The 18,152-nt window shown below is 50.8% G+C and overlaps 7 protein-coding genes across 7 annotated transcripts; 5 read left to right on the plus strand and 2 right to left on the minus strand.

The window, feature by feature from the left end:
* Positions 1-1,182: 1,182 nt before the first annotated feature.
* COCCADRAFT_94543 (uncharacterized protein) lies at positions 1,183-3,337 on the plus strand (the record flags this gene model as incomplete). Its single annotated transcript, XM_007713504.1, has 6 exons — positions 1,183-1,288; positions 1,360-1,555; positions 1,640-1,846; positions 1,946-2,144; positions 2,207-2,576; positions 2,634-3,337. 6 exons carry the CDS (start codon positions 1,183-1,185, stop codon positions 3,335-3,337), a joined length of 1,782 nt encoding a protein of 593 aa, XP_007711694.1.
* Positions 3,338-3,935: 598 nt separating this feature from the next.
* COCCADRAFT_94582 (uncharacterized protein) lies at positions 3,936-8,221 on the plus strand (the record flags this gene model as incomplete). The annotated part of the gene is made up of 3 exons (XM_007713505.1): positions 3,936-4,016; positions 4,077-4,329; positions 4,386-8,221. 3 exons carry the CDS (start codon positions 3,936-3,938, stop codon positions 8,219-8,221), a joined length of 4,170 nt encoding a protein of 1,389 aa, XP_007711695.1.
* A 362-nt stretch (positions 8,222-8,583) lies between these two features.
* COCCADRAFT_4533 (uncharacterized protein) lies at positions 8,584-10,448 on the minus strand (the record flags this gene model as incomplete). Its single annotated transcript, XM_007713476.1, has 6 exons — positions 8,584-8,787; positions 8,842-8,975; positions 9,041-9,458; positions 9,514-9,877; positions 9,931-10,272; positions 10,324-10,448. 6 exons carry the CDS (start codon positions 10,446-10,448, stop codon positions 8,584-8,586), a joined length of 1,587 nt encoding a protein of 528 aa, XP_007711666.1.
* A 2,573-nt stretch (positions 10,449-13,021) lies between these two features.
* Positions 13,022-14,077, plus strand: COCCADRAFT_25780 (uncharacterized protein; the record flags this gene model as incomplete). Its single annotated transcript, XM_007713489.1, has 4 exons — positions 13,022-13,092; positions 13,148-13,160; positions 13,217-13,277; positions 13,347-14,077. The coding sequence occupies 4 exons, from the start codon at positions 13,022-13,024 to the stop codon at positions 14,075-14,077; spliced, it is 876 nt and encodes a 291-aa protein (XP_007711679.1).
* A 35-nt stretch (positions 14,078-14,112) lies between these two features.
* COCCADRAFT_94638 (uncharacterized protein) lies at positions 14,113-14,364 on the minus strand (the record flags this gene model as incomplete). Its single annotated transcript, XM_007713506.1, has 1 exon — positions 14,113-14,364. A coding segment is annotated over one exon (252 nt), but the record flags the coding sequence as incomplete, so codon positions are not given.
* Positions 14,365-14,777: 413 nt separating this feature from the next.
* COCCADRAFT_94635 (uncharacterized protein) lies at positions 14,778-15,875 on the plus strand (the record flags this gene model as incomplete). Its single annotated transcript, XM_007713507.1, has 3 exons — positions 14,778-14,829; positions 14,885-15,459; positions 15,510-15,875. The coding sequence occupies 3 exons, from the start codon at positions 14,778-14,780 to the stop codon at positions 15,873-15,875; spliced, it is 993 nt and encodes a 330-aa protein (XP_007711697.1).
* A 526-nt stretch (positions 15,876-16,401) lies between these two features.
* COCCADRAFT_94634 (uncharacterized protein) lies at positions 16,402-17,752 on the plus strand (the record flags this gene model as incomplete). Its single annotated transcript, XM_007713508.1, has 2 exons — positions 16,402-16,909; positions 16,968-17,752. 2 exons carry the CDS (start codon positions 16,402-16,404, stop codon positions 17,750-17,752), a joined length of 1,293 nt encoding a protein of 430 aa, XP_007711698.1.
* Between the last annotated feature and the right edge of the window lie 400 nt (positions 17,753-18,152).

The following is an 18,152-nucleotide window of genomic DNA, read 5'->3' on the forward strand; positions in this document are numbered from 1 at the left end:
AATAGGCGGGCGAATTGCGGAAGAAATATAAAGAGAAGCGGACGTGTAGGCCGTATGTGTATAGCGTACGCAGGAACTTGGTGGCAGTGCTTCGGAGCGCCGGCTTCTCGGACGGCTAGTATGGAGGATCGACGCGCCACTTGGTGTGCCATTTCCATGGTTTGGCGCGATACTAGTAGTTTTAACAAGATTGCCGAAGGAGTATGTACGAGTAGTGGAATGTTATGGCCCCTATTTCTGTTAGTTTTCTGGTGTGCTGTTGCGGCTACATGTCGATACATGGTTGTGGCGCAAAACAGTTTCTCGATTTGAATCTGGATGATGGCTGATGGCTACATTTGGGGGTTCACTTAAATTGAAACTTGTGGCATCGCTAAAGGCGTCAAGATGGGTGATGGTTAATTCCTTGCAATTCCTATTGAAGGTTTGGATAAAGGTGACTCCCAGTACAGAGGTGCATATGCAGCTGCGTGCTTATTTACTATGAAAGCTTCTAATATATGCTATAAGTGGTTGGCCTGAGTAATAAATTTTTCCCAAAGACTACTAGACATCCCGGTATACTGCTCTACAACATGTATCTCAGACCCACCCCGAACTAATCGAACATCTAGATCCAACACTACACCACAAACCCCACACCATGATCACTTCGCCACACAGGGGAAACCACACACACTTGATCCGGGCCACTAGAACAAGATACGCCTTCCTGAACCGTCCCAGTTGTGGCGCGAAGCGAAGCCTCGCCCCGTGTCTTGCATGTGAAGTGATTGGACCCCGATATTAACCGGGTGAAAAGGAGTACGCCGCCAAGCCAAACCTCGCCTTCGCCATGTCTCTATCCTAACGGGTTCGGTAGTTGGAGTCTTGTTCTGATCCCCACCGAGGAGATCCCCAGATGCAAACGAAATCTCTACAAAGCTTTTTACTCGCTCGCTCGTACATGCTCAGCGGCACATGGTGAAAAGATCGGGTTGAGAATCTCAACATGGCATTTGAAGGCAATGAAGACATGCAGTTAAGGCGCCCAGCACGCCTGCAGAATCCATTAACCTGTACTAAACGCGGTAGAATGCACTAGGGCCTTAGACCAAGCATAGTCTGAGCATTCCGCGGGAAATACAGATAAATGTCTGAATCCTCGAAAAAAGGTCGCTCAAGTCGCTCTGCGTAGTCAAGATGCCTCGCTTCTCCCTACTCGCAGCATTGCTAATAGCAAGCACCAGCGCGCAAGCTGCAAAATGGATTGGTGAAGTGAAGAAAGTTGGGGGCGTAGAGTACCAATGTAAGTTTCCCTTCTTTACCTTCCTAAACAGATAGAAGAATTAGAATAAAAGAACTGATTGTACGCTACAGGCAAATGCTACTCAGACAACTCCTGCTGGCCCACAACCACCGACTGGACCGCTCTCAACAAGACCGTGTCCGGCGCCTTGCAAATCGCCATCCCCCCAGGCGCACCATGCTACCAATTCTTCAGCAACAAAACCAGCGCCTATGACGCAGCCAAATGCGCCGAGACAAAGGAGAAATGGGCTGATGAACAGTGGCTGTAAGCATCTACCTTCCTTCCCCCTTCTTCCCCTTCCTTTCAAAAAAAGAAAAAGAACATTCGTACTGACAGAAATCCCCATAGAACCGACCACCCCATCGCCGCCCTCTGGCCCTTGAAGACAAACAACACCTGCCTTCCCGACAACGCAGCAACAGGAACTTGCACCCGCGGCTTCTACGGCCGCTACGTTATCCTCGCCACCACAAAAGAGCACATCAAAGCCGGTGTTGATTTTGCGCGAAAGAAGAATTTGAGATTGATTATAAGGAATACGGGGCATGATTTCATGTAAGTATTCACCCTCCCCTCACATTCTGTGTATGGATGTTTTTTTTCTTTTCAGAAGTATGGTGGGTTTTTTTTTGGGTTTGCTGATGATGAGGATAGGGGACGATCGACGGGGTACGGAGCCCTGATTATCAATACGCATGGATTCAAGGATGTGGCGTTTATCAAGAAGTATACTGGACCCGGCGATTGGAGTGGCGGTGCGGCGGTTGTGGGGGCGGGGGTGCAAGGGAGGGAGTTGTATCGGAAGTGCTTTGCGCAGCATCCCAAGGTGGTTATCGTTGGGGGAGAGTGTCCGGTATGTTATTTTCTTGGTTTTCTTTTATCGGTTTATTGAAATTTTGTGCTGACGCTGCGAAGACTGTAGGCTGGGCTGGTGGATACATCCAGGGAGGTGGACATGGTCCTCTGACGGGACTGTATGGTATGGGCGCTGACAATGTGCTCTCGTTCGACGCTATTACTGCTGCTGGCACGTATGTGACTGCCAATGCCAAGGAGAACTCCGACCTATTCTGGGCTCTCAAGGGCGGCGGTCCTAGTACTTTTGCTGTGGTGGTGAGCATCACTGTCAAGACCTTTCCAGAGATACCGACGGCTGCCACGATTCTCAACATCAACTCTACGCATACCAACGACACTGAGCTGTTTGCCAAGGGTGTTCGGATTTTCCACAATTTGGCCAATCACTACAGTGATAATCAGATGTTTGTGTACTTTGAGATTGGACGTAAGTTTGTATTTCGGCAAAGATTTCGGTTCTGCATACTGACTGTTGGACATGTAGCTGGTCCTGGCCGTCTACACATTGCCCCTTTTGTCGGCCCCAACATGGACGAAGCAAAGCTGGCCAAGGTCCTATCACCACTATACAAGCAACTGGATGCAGCCAAGGTGCCTTATGACGCATATACCAGGGAATTCCCAAATTTCTTCGAAATGTACATAGACATGTTCGAGGATGAGCCGCCGAACCAGCAGTCTATTGTCGGAGGCCGTCTCTTCACACAAAGCGATATTGCCAACCATGGCGATGAGATTGTCGACGCGCTCATCTACGCAGCAATGCCAGAACCCACCCAGCTGGGCTTCGATGTCGGCCACATTGTTAATCCTGGACGCGCGTATCCCAAGGTAGACAACGCCATCCACCCAGCCTGGCGCAATGCGAGCAGCTTCGTCATTACCAATGTGATTATGCAGGGTACAGAATCATGGGACGTCAAGATGGAGCGCGAGCACTTCAACACGCATGTGGTGGGCCAGAAACTGAGAGATGTTTCACCTAACGGAGCCAGCTATGTCAACGAGGGCGATCTCAATGAGCCCAACTGGCAAGAGGCATACTGGGGAGCCAACTACCCAAGACTGCTGAAAATTCGCCAGAAATGGGACCCCGAGGGCGTCTTCTTTACTGAGACTACGCCTGGCACAGAGAAGTGGAGTGTGCTGGATTATGGGACGAAGCTGTGCAAGAAGGCTGGCAAGTAAGGGCTGTAGATAGACAAGGCTGATTTACATGAACACATGAGTCCATATATAGCGTCTAGACCAAGCTTCTTTGGGTTATTGCATGGTCGCACCAAAGCCACGCAGCTGCAGGCATGGGATCGACGGCGTATGTTGATGTAATGTGATGCAACGTGGGGGTGGTGAGGGAGTGCGACGAGGACGGGAGCGATGACGAAAGAGTCGCGTTCCTCGCTAATCGATACCGGGCTAGCAGCGTCTTCACCTTCACAAGCCAATGGCCCTGGTGGTGCCAGTTCCGACTCCCAATTGCTTGTGACGCCTTGCTGGCCTGGAACTCCCTTGCCCTTGCTCCACGTCTCTGCTACCTCTCCATCTCACGTCTCGCCTCTCACCGACTCCCTGCGCACCGCCACAACCACCGTCAGGTCATCGCCGGTTTAACCGTCCAAGGTCTTTGCTCCGCCTATCACTGCTCCAGGCTCCTATTCACAACTCTACGCCCAAGCCACTATACGACGTCACACCCTCGACCAGACCGCGCGCTATATAAAAAACTCCCGGGACACATGCCACACGCACGCCGATTCTCCCCCAGAGCCCCGTTAATGTCGATTGAATGCCTCCCGTGCTGAATCCCTTCCTACGGGCCTTCTTCCGTAGCGCACTACCCAGCCAGTGCCAGCCAGCGCAGCACCACGTACGCGCCCCAGTGTAACATATCCCATATATCTTCAGTCGCTAACATTCCAGCCCCCAGGTCCTTCTGGTCCCGACGACTGAGGCCCTCCTGACTTCGCGCGACAAGGAATCGAACACGTCGTATGCCGACCTCAGCGGTTCCGAAGACTTCCTCGCCAGCCATGTTCTGCGCATCCCAGGCGGCGCGGGGCCCAACGGCCACCTCAGGGACACGGGTAGCTTCAGGGAATCGCGGGGCAAGGCAAAGCAGTTCACCACCGCAAATGGCCGAACAGTAATTGTCAAAGATGCCTTCATATACAGCAACAAGGGTTCGTGAGCATGCGTACGGTACGTCATACATCGTCGCGCGCTGATGACAATACAGGCTTCAAGACACTCAACCAAGCCCAGCTCCTTAACGACACCATCTTTTACCCCGACTCCTTCGACGCTCAGCCCTGGCTCGTCTACTTCATATCCCGCCCCCTCATCGGCACATACGACCCGAATCCCATCATACCGGCTACACTGGGTCCCAAATACAATGCAAGAGCCGAGCCGCCGGTTGTGGCCAGTTCGTCGGCAAGCGCCAGCTCGTCCATGCCACGGAAGAAGGAGGTCAGGTCGTTTGGCGATCTCTTGAACCACTTCCCTATGATTGCGCGCCAGATGCAGCCGGGCCTGGAGAGAATATTCAAAGAGTTTAGCAACGAATTGCAGAAACCGCTGCCAGCAATACCATCGCAAAGGTCGCGGCCATCTTCAATGAGCTCAAAAACCTCAAGGAGACGGGGGTCGGTATCCTCGGCAGACACGGCACCAATCTCTCTGCACAGCAACATGTCCTATGTCCCTAACGGCTTCGTCTCGAATCTCGAAATCAGCGACGAAGAGGATCAGATGCGCAGATCGTTAGAGACGGCCGTCACGGCAGCCATTGACCTTTTCCAGATGGTGGACAAGCAACAGCTGTCATTGCTGGGGGCGACAACGGATCTCACCGGACCAATCGTCGAGCGCATGATCGAGCGCTACGTTGCCGAGCAAGTACACCATACGATTCTGTTTCCACGAATACAAACAATACGCCAACTTGAAGACGCTGATCTCGAGCGACGAACCCGGCAAATGATGGATATCGATATATCGCAGGTCGGCATCGACATTGGACACGGTCGCAATGGGAAACGAGAACTTGCCATACGGCTCTCCAAGGCTGTGGATATGTTCAAGAAAATGGGCGTTGCCGGAAGCCCACAGGAAATGCTGGAAATTTTGCTCGCGGTGCAAAAGCACATCACCATGCCAGACGAACCCCAAGAGAAGATTATGACAAACGGAGCACCGCTATCAGAGAAGCAGGATCATCTGCTTACGATCAACGCAGATACACTAGTGTCACTGTTGCTCATTGTGGTCATTCGGGCGCCCGTTCGGCACCTTCAGGCACGGTTATCCTACATGCGGCACTTTATCTTCATTGATGATGTTGAAAGTGGCGAAATGGGCTACGCGCTCAGTACTTTCGAAGCAGTGTTATCATACTTGACAACAGATTCCGGAGGCTTGCGGAGAGCGAGCAGACGGAACCGGGCACTATGGCAGGCAACCAAGACGGGCGATATAGAGACAATCCAAGGCATATTAGAGCCCGACAAATCTTTTCATCCAGAATCAGACAGTTTCACAGATCAGAGCGATACTCCGCCAAGGCATCGCCCAGTTAGATTTGCAGCAAGCCTCTCAGATCTTCATTCACTGGGGGGAACTACAATGAATGGCGACGACGAACCACGGATACGGCATCAAAGTCCAACTCGTGATGAGAGCATGTACGAAGACGGTCCATTGGCGCATATTTTCCCCTTCCAGCGGGCTCAGACGCCCCCGCTATCCAGGAGGCCTAAGATGAAGAAGAAGGTATCAATGGATACAAGGAGCATGTCGAGTGGCTCGGCACGGTCTTATCATTCTCGTACCACGCTCGATTCGCGTGTCAGCGCTATCGAGGGCGATGTTTCGATAGAGAAGCTGGCCATGACACAAGGCCCAGACGGCGAGTCGGTCTTGATGATGGCTATTGAGAACGGGCAAGATAGGGCACTGCAATATCTCCTTAGTTTGACTGAGTATTATACACCTCTTCACGTCTTCGAAGACTACAACAATGAAGGTGTCAACCTGCTGAGTGCAGCGATCCAACAAGGTCATGCGAAGACGACAGACACGATTCTCAATTACCTTTTGGAGAACAGCCCGAGTCCTGAAGCGCTACGAGATTATCTAGCGAAGCCAGACGCGAAAGGCAGATGTGTAGCGCATTACCTCTTCAACCAACCTCGTCTGATTGATCGTATCGGACACCTACTGCCTTGGCGGCTAAAGGACAAGAACGGCCAGACTCCTGTTTTTGCTCTGTGTAGATCATACGACCATGACGAATACCATGATATGGTTGACAAGGCTCTTCTAGCCGCGACTTACTACCAAAACGACGGACAACCACTGCATCTCGACGAGCATGTTGACAACAAAGGAAACAGCCTTTTGCATATTATCACCGATCCTCAACTAGCTGCCAAGTTGCTATATCGCTGTGACTCGGATGCAAACGCAACAAACGACAGACAGTTTACGCCACTCATGGTAGCCAGCAAGTATGGCAGAACAGATATGGTGCGAGTTCTGTTTCAAGACCCTAGGGTTGACCTGTCGTTCAGAGACGCACGTGGTCTTACGGCTGTGGAGCTTGCTAAAGATGACGACGTTCGAAATCGAATTGACGACCTGGTGCTGTTATCAAATGAGGCTGGACCTGACGGACGAACCACTACTGTCGTTCGGTCCTTCTTTGTTGAAGACGGGACTGTACGTTTAGTGTTGAAATCCGGAGCACCTAACGACAACAAGTCCATCACTGTTACGACATGTCGTCGTTCATCGCACGACTTTGAGAATCTCGCAAAGTGGCTAGCGCAAGAACATCCAGCATCGTGGCTGCCAGTCATAGACACCCTGGCGTCGCCATACCTCATCCCTTCAAGACCGTCAAGGTCAATACTACGCGATATGCAACTCCGATTAGACGCCTTCCTCAAGATTCTTCTAAAACACCCTACTTTTTCAACACACGAGATGGTGTGGGAATTTTTCCTCGTGCCAGACATTGACTCGTCCATGCTGGCAGAACGCTCAGCACGCAAGGCTGAATTGCGTGTTGAACGTCTTCGCGAAGATTACACTCCTATTCTTGACGTGCGAGAAGTCGAGCTTTTTGTTCAGCACATGCGTGAAAATATCCGCGCCCTCCACCATGCATCACGATCGGTTCTCCGTCGCGCCAACAAGGTCCGCTCAGCAGCATCTGACCTCAACGACGCGTCCAAGATCTTCAGTACTGCCATGCACTCTCTCATATTTTTGCCGCCCGCGCATCTCAAGGCCTTGGAGCGCTACACAGGCACCCTTCGACAGAGCGAAGCAAGTCCCATGGCAGGCTTCTACTACTCTATGCATGCCATATCCAGCACCATCGCCGCCATCCTCACTGCACTCTCCCGCCCCTCCACAATAATAAACTCCATGTCCAACGCCCAAAAAGCGATTGATAGACACAACCTCTCTGTGCGACGCTCCGACCGCTGGCCCCTGGGTCTCCTCGACGACGCGCGTAGCAGAGTCCAGCGCGACGCCCAAGTCAAAATGGATAAGAGCAAAATCGAGCTTGAGGATTTCGGTAGAGAACTCCGGTACACACAGCAAGTCGTGGCTCAGGAACTGGCTAGTTGGCAGGAAAACAGGGTCGAGACGGGACGGAGGGCACTCAAGGAGCTTGCGAGGAAAATGTGTGTTGCTGAACGTGCCAGGCTGGACAGCATGAAACGCGCTGTGAGGGAGCTCGGGATTGGGCTGGACAAACAGGTGAAGTCGGGGTCTAGCAAGCATGCAGCTGTGAGCAATGGAGTGCCTGCCGCAGTCGCAATGGGTGATGGTTATGGTGGGCCTGCGGAGCACGTCAAAAGGGCCGAGCCCACTATTCCACAACACCTTCATCTAAACGGAGGTTTAATAGACAAACATGTCGCCGAGGGTCCCGGCACTGTGGAGCATCCAGAGGAAGAAGGCGTTGTGCTATCGAATGGGGAATCTGTGGCTGAAGACGCGCCGCTTGCAGATGAGGTTGCGCTTGAGCAGGGTATCAAGGCGATGGATTTGAGCTAGTTAGATGATGAAGAACTAGCAACTTGGAGGTTTTTTTCGTCCCTTTTTCCAACACTTTTTCTTCTTCTTCACTTCTTGATGTTGGGGGGATTTTTGGGTAGACTTTTATAATTGAGGGGGGCAGAAACTATATGCAGTTACTAGTTTTACTCTTTTTTTTGCTTTTTGGAAACCTTTTTTTTCTTCGCTGTACTTCACTTGCGTCTCTTGCCTATTGTCCTGTGGGGCGGTAGAGGTATGTTAGGTTTGTAAAAGGCAAGAACGTAGTTTTAGATTCGGGGGATATCATTGTTTGCAATTATTACACTCTTCTTGTTCATATTCCTTTTCCCCTAATACATAAATCCTACATAGATACCCACTCAAACCGTCTCGGTCCTTGCCGTCTCTCCCTTCTCTTTCTTCGCCAGCATCTCGATTCTCGCCTGGGCCTCCTGCTTGGCCTGGGCCGCCGCCACATTCTCTGTATTCTGGCCGATATGTTCGCTTCCCTTTTTGGTTCGCCATGCGTGCGGGCCGTCCTTACTGAAGAGGACTTCGATTTCCTCAAGGGTTTTGCCGCAGGTCTGTTTGAAGAAAGATTAGCTGAGGTTGCCTAGCAGTGGTGGAAAGATATTTACCTCTGGATATGTAAAGAAGAACTGGATGGCTGCGAGAAGACAAAGTACACCAAAGACGATGAAGAGACCCCATTTTATGTTTAGGAATGCGGGGGGAATGAAGAGGCCGATTGCGAAGTTGAAGAGCCAGTTACCTGGGGAAAGCCGTTAGCGTTTTTGTATCATTTTGTTTTTTGAAATTGTTGAAATCTTGACATACCAGTCGCAGCAATACCCATACCCCACGCACGAGTCTCAAGCGACCACACTTCCGCGGCGTACACCCAGCAGATGGGCGCGAGAGTAAGAGCGTAGATAATGATGAGAAGATACGAAAACGCAATGACGGTGTTGGCGGGCGAGCCAGTGACTTTCATCACAACATTACGGTCGCCTCCAACGCCCTCAGGAATGTATTCGTAGTTTGCGCCGAGAACGCCGCCGACGACGAAATGGCAGATGCCCATGGTGATGGCGCCCCAGACGAGAAGTGTGCGGCGGCCAAACTTGTCGACGAAGAAGAACATGATCGAAGAGAAGATGATGAAGAGCGCATACTGCACACCTGACGAAATAAGCTTTATGTTGCCTTCAAGCCCGGCCATTGCGAAGATATAAACGACGTAGTAGGTCATGACCTATTGCTCTAGTTAGTGTCTGAAGTGAGTAGTTGGTTTGGGGGAGTGAACGCACATTTGCCCCAGACAACTGCTGCCAAGCTTGGACGGAAAATCCAGCAAGAGTTCTCTTCCACATGCCGTTGTATACAAATTTCTTCCATCCCGGTGGGGCTTGACGCTCGGCAATAAGAACAGTCATAATCTCCTCGTACTCGGCGACAACATATGGGTCTTCGATATTGCCATTAGCTTGGATAGATGCCAGGACCTGGATTGCTTCCTCTGTGCGATCGACTTTGGCAAGCCATCGAGGAGATTCTGGTAGAAAAGGCAGACCAATCATGAACATTACGCAGGGTACAAACTGGATGCCCCAAGCGGTGCGGAACGATGCTGTTTCTCCGGGAATGAATGTGCAACCATATCCGATGAAGTACCTGCAAAAGAAGGTCAGCCTGGCAATCTTCCTATATTTTCACTTGTTACTGACATGATGAGAATTCCCCACTCAATGGCGAGTTGCTGGATGATGATGATTGCACCGCGCTGTGAGTGCTTGGAGATTTCGGCAAGATACACTGGTACCTGCGAGGAAGTGATGCCGACCGTTACTCCGTTCAGGACTCGACCAGCTATCAACATTCCTCGTCCTGTTACAGCGACTTGCAAGGCAGTGCCAGCGAGCCACCAGAGACAAGCAAACAAAAGAGCATCGCGACGACCAAATTTATCAGAAACTGGGCCTGCCATGATAGAGCCGACAATAGAGCCTGCAGCAAGGGCAGCCCCAATGGCGCCCTGAACGACTCCAGATGGGTTGTCGAAGTAATCACTGTTGGATGTCAGGCCATGCTGAAGATTCGTCTTTTAGGAATTGACGTACATGTATTGATCGGTTGGAATGATCGCACTCATCGAAGAGATATCGAAACCAAACAGCATACCACCCATCGTGGCAATGATTGCCAGAAAGTAGACATTGTAAATCTTTGGGACTTTTGAAAACATCTTGGCAGCTGGGTGAAAGCTCCGGAGAGCTTCAATCAACGTAGTCGTTTGGCCTTACCACTCCACGTTGGTACGGGGAGGAGAGCTCAATTATAAAGAGAACCGACGTAGTCGGTACCCAAAGCCGGTATGCTGGCCATTGTCGCTAAAGCCATGCAATGCATTCCTGCCACAACGCCAGACTCCACCGATCCAACCAGTTGGAAACACTTGTGAGCTGGTTAAATTGGTTAAAATGCCATAGTTTCTACGTAAGCATAGCGGGAACGTGCCGACCAAGCGTGGCCGTTGTGTTGCGCATCGGAGAGTAATCGAAGAAACAAGGCAAGCCCCCCTCCGATTGGCGTTGATTGGCGGGAAAACTGCCTTGGGGACTCGGGGTTGGCTGGAGGTGGAGAACGGGGATGGCGCCTTGCATTTTGCGGAGATCGCCTCAACCGCGTCGTGCATGTGGGTGCGTAAGTGGCGCCGTCTTTATTTCGGCTGCCTGTCTTTTTTTCTTGGAGTCGACATGATTCGATCGCACGTTGCAACCTCATGTTGCCTTCCTCGGGGTAACGCAACATGTGACTGTGAATCGTGGGTGTCTTGCCATATGCGTTATTATATCCGTCATTTGTCGAGTAATCGGGTGGGGATGTGCGTTACAGAAGCTGCTGGGAGTCCGATGCACACAACCCCAAGAGTGGAATCGTGATCATCCATTTGCTTGGCAATCTCCGCCCCTACCGCCTGATATTCGCCCTCGCTGAATCGCATTTGCATTTTTGTGGGCAACAAAAAGCGCACCGGTTAATAATGAGCAAATTTCTACAAGACGGCGGTGTATTGGGGCTGGTGAGATGTTTCAAGAGCAATGTTGCATCCACATCTGGTCTTCCAAAGCTCAGGCCCGCCTGCGCAATATCGTCATAGCAGGCCATAGCAAACTCGGCATGCATCGAGTGTGTCAGGGCGTGGTTTCTTGGCATCTGGGGACATTATTACCGCGGCATATCGTAGAGCAATTGTTCGTGCACGTTGACTTTGCCAAACGAGGTAAATGCTCCTTGTCCTTCGTGTTGGGTGACGCATGAGACTATGTTGTGTTAGGCCATTTTATGAGCTTACTCATTTTCTCAAGAATACGTGCAATCCGAGCTTTGAGCTTCAGCACTGTTATGTGTGGATTTTGGGACTGACAGAAACATTCATGCTGTATTTCCTGGTCATCGAAGCTGATCTTAGCCTGTTCCTATGTATGCTACGATCAACAGACGTCTACAAAATCCTTTGCTCCAAGACTAAAAGTGGACCGATACTGCAAGATATTAAGAAAAGATATGCTACTTATTTAAGATCGACACTTCTATAGACTGAAGAACTTCATTCAGATCTTCAGCATCGAGAGCAAGAGTATCACTACCACACTTAAATATGGGTCATGTGATATGAAATCGAAGAAGAGATACAGCAATTAGAGATTATATGTCTCATGTGCTCTTGGTTTACCAGTATTACAGTGGGGCCGTTGCATAAGACTTCATCGATTTGCTCGACTCTCTTTTGAGACACATGATTGCCATCCACATGGGGCAGAAGGTGCAAGATATCAACTCATTCGGGTGGTGAATTGGATATTTGCAGAGCAAAATGACGTCCAAGACTTTGCATATCAGTAACACGTCCGCTCAATGTCTGCCATTGGAGCAACATATGTGTTTTGCTTCTCATGATGAATGTTTAACCTTCTTCCACTTCTTTGATGGTTCATCTAAACTTAAGACCTCAAGTATAGCACAACCTTGATTTACAGGACTAGATGACTCGTCAGTGTTCAGTCTGCCCCACCGTCTAGCCTACCAAAGAATCGTGACTTCAGCCAACAAGCCCCGCTCACTAAACTCTATCAAATGCCAGCCCCACTTTCTAGCTTGGGTACGAGGTCCCACAGGGGGTTTTCAAGTGCTTCCCCTTCACAAGCTCCGTCGTGCACCCAATTTTATTCGGGATATAATTGATTATTTCCTTGTTCCTTCCATCAAAGCAACGGTCTTATGGGTAAGCATTCACAACACACTTCAGCATCTCCTTCAGTTCTAACAAGCCCAAAGTCTAGTGGTATGATTCTCGCTTAGGGATTTCCCGAGCATTGCTTGCGAGAGGCCCCGCGTTCGAGTCGCGGTAAGACCCCTTTTTTGCCCTTCTGTGTGACAAAAGGTGCAATGTTTTTGCATTCGGCATTGCCGCTCTGTTTCTTTTGCTAGACCGAGCTGAGTGTTACTGTATACCTTGTTTTGCTTCATAGGAAGTAGACTTCTAGATAGCACCAGAGATGCCCAAAACTAACAATTGATACATGTTAATCACACTTTGAATTCAAAATCATTTTCTTTGCTCAAGCTAGGCAGCGAGGATACGCGCCGTTGCGCCTTCTGACTTGTTCCCATGTGCTCCGTGGTATCCCGCTATTGGACTGGTCATAGCTTGCGGCCATGAGCTCCACGTTGTAAAACCACTGCATAACCTCACAGCCAGACAGCATCAAAGACTCCCTTTCTGCCACCTACACCCAAACCAGGAAAAATTTCATCATGCAATTGCGATGGGACTACCCGTTGGAGCCCGCTGTAGGAGCCTGGGGTCCAACCACGTCAAATCACAAGTGAGTCTTGTTACGGTACCTGCATGGCAGCTCGGGCTTGGCTGACTTAACATAGTTTTTGTGAAGAGGTATATCATGTCTTCCCCGTAATGATTAGCCGGGAATGATAACTCATGATGACAAGGACTACATCATCACTCCATATATTGGCGAATTCGTCAACACCCTCACAAACATCAGCTATGGTCCGTGCACATTAACCACTTGCAGTCCACCATAGCAAAAAGGGAAAGCTCACATTTTGGAAAAAATAGTAATTTACGGAATCCACGGTCTACGCCGTGTATCTCCCAAACCCGAAGGCGGCCTCATCTCGACGCTCGCTTTCCCTTACTGGGGACTCATCGGCGTGGGCGTCCTCTCCGCCTGGTTCCACGCCACCCTAAAGTACCACTCGCAAATGGGCGACGATTTGTCCATGTTCCTCGCTGTGGGTGCCGTACTACACCAATTGCTGTGTTTCGACGCCACACGCGCCCAGCGCCAAAAGTACACGTTATATATCCTAGGCAGCCTGATCCCCATCTCCATTTACCACGTGTGGGCCGACGAGATTATTATGCACGAAATCGCTTTTGCAGCCATGATCTTCCTTGTATCGAGGCATACACGCGCGCTCATCAAGAAGCAGATTACTAACGAAGAGGCACGCAAGAAGCTGGGGAGCATGGCTACATTTGGTATCTCGACTGGGCTGTTTGGGTATTTTCTTTGGAACATTGATTTTCATGCTTGCGGGTATGTTACGCAGTTTAAGCATTGGATTGGACTTCCGTGGGGCTTTTTGTTTGAATTGCATGGCTGGTGGCATATTTTTACAGCGATTGCGGCATATGTGGGTATGGCACTTACGGAGTATCTGGTCACAATTGAAGAGGGGAAGACAGGGCATGCGCAGGAGGGGTTTGTCTGGCCGGTTAGGACTGTGTTGAGGGAAATAGATGCGATTGAAAGGAAGGGTGTTGAAGGGAAGAAGGTTATGTAAGCAAGTGGCCTTTTGTGCCAGTATAGAGATAGGTGTTAGGATGAAGTCGAAGGAGTAGGGTAAATCCGGAGAGGGCTGGGTGTTTTCATTTCTAGCTTGACGTAGAACAATAGAGATAGAACGGAATTCCGTGGGTAAATCCATTGCGCTAACGAATGCTTACCGTGCGCATAACCTACCTCATTCCGCATCCACAGAATATCATTGATTCGGATTTTCAAAGTAGTTACTTGTGGTAGTACATCCTCCTGTACAAACAACATGCCGTTTAGTAATCCGACACTCCCGCCACAAGCGTCACGATATCCCACATTCTAGCTCTTTACTCACAATACAATAATCCACATGCAGCAAACCGGACATACGCCTAATGCCACTGGCCCATGTTGTTGCGCCACTTTCCGCGGCGATTGGCTTCGCGGAGTTAAGCACTCTGAAAACCCCGTTCGGGGCCAATGTACTCCCAATAAGCGTCATTGGTGGCGGTCCTTAAGCAAGTATCTTCGGGTCCGAGAAAGGCTTCAATGAGAATATAAATAGGGCTGGGTATCGGTCTGGGATAGAAGAAGCACATCGACAGGCCCTCATAGAGACACTAGCGAGCAACGGTTCGATTACGGTGATATCATTGACCAGTCTCTATTTACCCCGCCTCATTTTTGTTCAAGACCCTCTCACGACATCATCTACAAACTTCGATATGCCTCAACTTGTGGGAAAGATGGTAGGGCCAGTTGGCTATGGGCTCATGGGTATGTGCTATGATTTATCTATTTTGCAAAAGCTAGGAGAAAACTAACAATTCAGGTCTCACATGGCGCCCAGATCCACCATCGCAAGAGCAGAGCTTTGAAGCTATGCGCACCGCGCTGTCGCTTGGAGCAAACAATTGGAATGGCGGAGAGCTTTACGGTACACCAGAACGTAACTCTCTGCACCTTCTCAATGAGTATTTCACAAAGTACCCCGAGGACGCGGAAAAGGTTGTTTTGTCCATCAAGGGCGGTCTCAAGAAGGGCGAATTGACGCCAGATGGCAGTCGGGAGAATGTTAGACGCAGCATTGATGAGTGTTTGAGGGTATTGGATGGCAAGAAGAGTCTTGATTTGTTTGAGTGTGCTAGGGTGGATCCCAACACACCAATCCAAGATACCGTCAGTTACATCGCCGAGTATGTCAAGGAGGGCAAGCTGGGCGGCATCAGTCTGTCAGAAGTTGGTGCGCAGTCAATCCGAAAAGCGCACAGTGTGCACCCCATCTCTGCGGTTGAGGTTGAGTTCTCGTTGTGGTCTACCGACATTCTTGAAAACGGTGTCGCGGCCACATGCGCAGAGCTCGGCATTCCTATCATTGCATACTCGCCTCTTGGACGCGGATTCCTTGTAAGTACACCGCTCTCAGCTGTGGAAGCTAGATGCTAATCAGTTCTCAGACGGGCAAGTACAAGAAGCACAGCGACATTGAGCCTGGCTCCATGTTGCACCACATGCCTAGGTTCCAGCCTGAGGTGTTCGATGAGAACATTAAGCTCCTCCACGCTGTCGAAGATCTAGCCAAATCAAATGGTGCTACCCCAGCTCAAATTGCCATTGGGTGGGTGCTCGCGCACAGCGGAGCCAAAGGCCTGCCTACTATCATCCCGATTCCGGGTGCTACGACATCGCAGAGAATCGAGGAGAACTTGAAGCCGGCGAAGCTCAACGATGAGGATATGAAGGCACTGGACGAGATTCTAAAGAAGATCCCAGTCATTGGTGGACGGTACAATGAGGCTCAGGCTGCACTGCTGTTCGCATAGATAATTGGTTACCTAGTTAGAGCGACTTGTCAGTACTGTAACTATAATGTATAACAAGCTTTGATTCATGTAAAAATGAAGTCAGGTATATGTGTAGTGTATGAGCTAATCCGCATTTGAGCTACTGTGAGACAGCTCTTTGGAATTGCAGAACTCTGGGATAAATCATCATGGAAGATAGGGTGAAGGAGAGTCAAGTATACTTACATATAGTATGAGGCGCGACTGTAGCCCAGCACCCGTTACCAAGAGAGAATGGCGAAAACAGGCGTTTCTCTGCGAAGCGACAAGAGCTTGTCTGACATGTTGTTGGTGTTGCGAGGCGGAGAGTTGGAAGTGTGCAAGATTGGTTGCGCAGAAAAGTGCGCCGTTCGCTCAACGCCTGGCCCCTGCACATGCGCTAGACGTCGAGCGCGCCGGGAGGCGCAACACGCTCCCTTGGGCCAACGCGCAGTCGACATTCACTCTCACCTTCACCTTCACCGTCGCCTTTGACCGTCACCACCAATAAGTTGACCTCGCCGTCATGACAGAATCACCCTCAGACCTATCAGAATATGGGAGCGATGATTTCCCCGAGGATGTAAAAGGAAGCCGTCCACGCAGCTATGAAGCCACGCCTGACCATGACCAGCGCCCCAACAAGCGACCACGCCTGAACGTTCGCGCGCCCTCGTCGCCGCCAGCTCCCATCAATACGATGCCGCCAGATCTAGACGAAGAACTGTCCGAAGACACTGATGGCTCGGTGCCAGCCTCGCCCCATCACCACCCGGGCATGTCGCAAGACGACGACTACGGCCAGGAGCAAGTCACCATCTGCAAGTGGGACGGATGCACAGCCGGTGATCTTCACAACATGGACAAGCTGGTCGAGCATCTTCATGACGATCACATTGGAACTCGGCAAAAGAAGTACAGCTGCGAGTGGAGCGATTGCACTCGAAAGGGCATCCCCCATGCTAGTGGCTACGCACTGCGGGCACACATGCGCTCCCACACGCGCGAGAAGCCATTCTACTGCACGCTTCCAGGTACAACCCTCCATATTCTGCCCCGAATCTCGAGACACGTGCTAAAATACACTCTCAGAATGCGACCGCTCCTTCACCCGCTCCGATGCGTTGGCCAAACACATGCGCACTGTGCACGAGACCGAAGCCCTGCGACCCTCTGACCCCGTGCCTAAGCATCACTCGTCTAACCCGACCAACAACAAGCAGCGCCTGAAGCTCGTCCTCAACAACGAAGGCAAGAAGCTACCACACGATAAGGCCTCGACCCCCGGATCCCCATCGCATCCACCTAACAGCGCAACAGCAGCGGCTGCTGCTGCAACCACATCCGAAACCGATTATTCCCACAACAATGTCGTCTATCTACAAGACCTCGCTAGCCCATCTGGTCCAACACTAGTGCAGTTCCCGCCAGACATTGAATTCACACCCGAAGAGCTACGCAAGCCAGCAAACGAGCTATTCCAGCTGCTGCGTAGACAACTGCAGTGGGCAACAAAGGAGGGTGAGCAGCTGCGTGCTGAAGCCGAGGAGCTGGAGCGAGTGCGCCGCGAGGAGTGGCAGGCCAAGGAGCTTTTGCTCGAGAACTTCATGGAGGCACAAGCAGCGACAGAACGACGGAGACGGGCTGAAGAAGGCATACCAGAAGATATGGAGGGCTGGCAGGCTGTCGAGAAAGATGTTGCTCCCTCAAGGGCTCTGCCTATCGCTCCCAAAGATGGAAAACTTCCCTGGTGGCGCCAGGAGGGTGCTCAGACTCATAGGCCTGAAGCCAAGAAGGAGGAGCAGCAGCAGCAGCAACCTCCCAAGCCAGCGGATGTTGCGCAACAAGGTCTCCAGCCACCGGTTCCAGCGGCTTAGTGTGCTTGGATATAATTGACCTGGTGGAGCATGCCCTGCCTGCACTTTGCGGGCTTACTAGCGACTAAATGTAAACAGAGGAACAGGTCCTCCAACGTCTCTTATTTTTCTCCTTACTATTAGTTTTCTTGTTTTTGGACAAGTCCAGTGTAACATTATGGGATGGGCACAGGGTGCATACGGTCGGGGTGATGTGTTAGATTCAAAAGATACCAATCAATTCCATGCTTTCAAACTAATATACAATGTCGCTTCTTTCCGAACGCGACTTTACAATGTGTGTGGGGTGCTAGTTTCTGCATGTGCATTTCCAGCTCCATGCTGACGAGGCGCCACTTGCATGTTCATGGTTACGCAAGCGTTGCAAGCGCGTCATTCGCGCCCACCATCCGCTCCAGAG

Source organism: Bipolaris zeicola (genome assembly GCF_000523435.1).
Source record: "Bipolaris zeicola 26-R-13 unplaced genomic scaffold scaffold_62, whole genome shotgun sequence".
Lineage (NCBI taxonomy): Eukaryota > Fungi > Ascomycota > Dothideomycetes > Pleosporales > Pleosporaceae > Bipolaris > Bipolaris zeicola.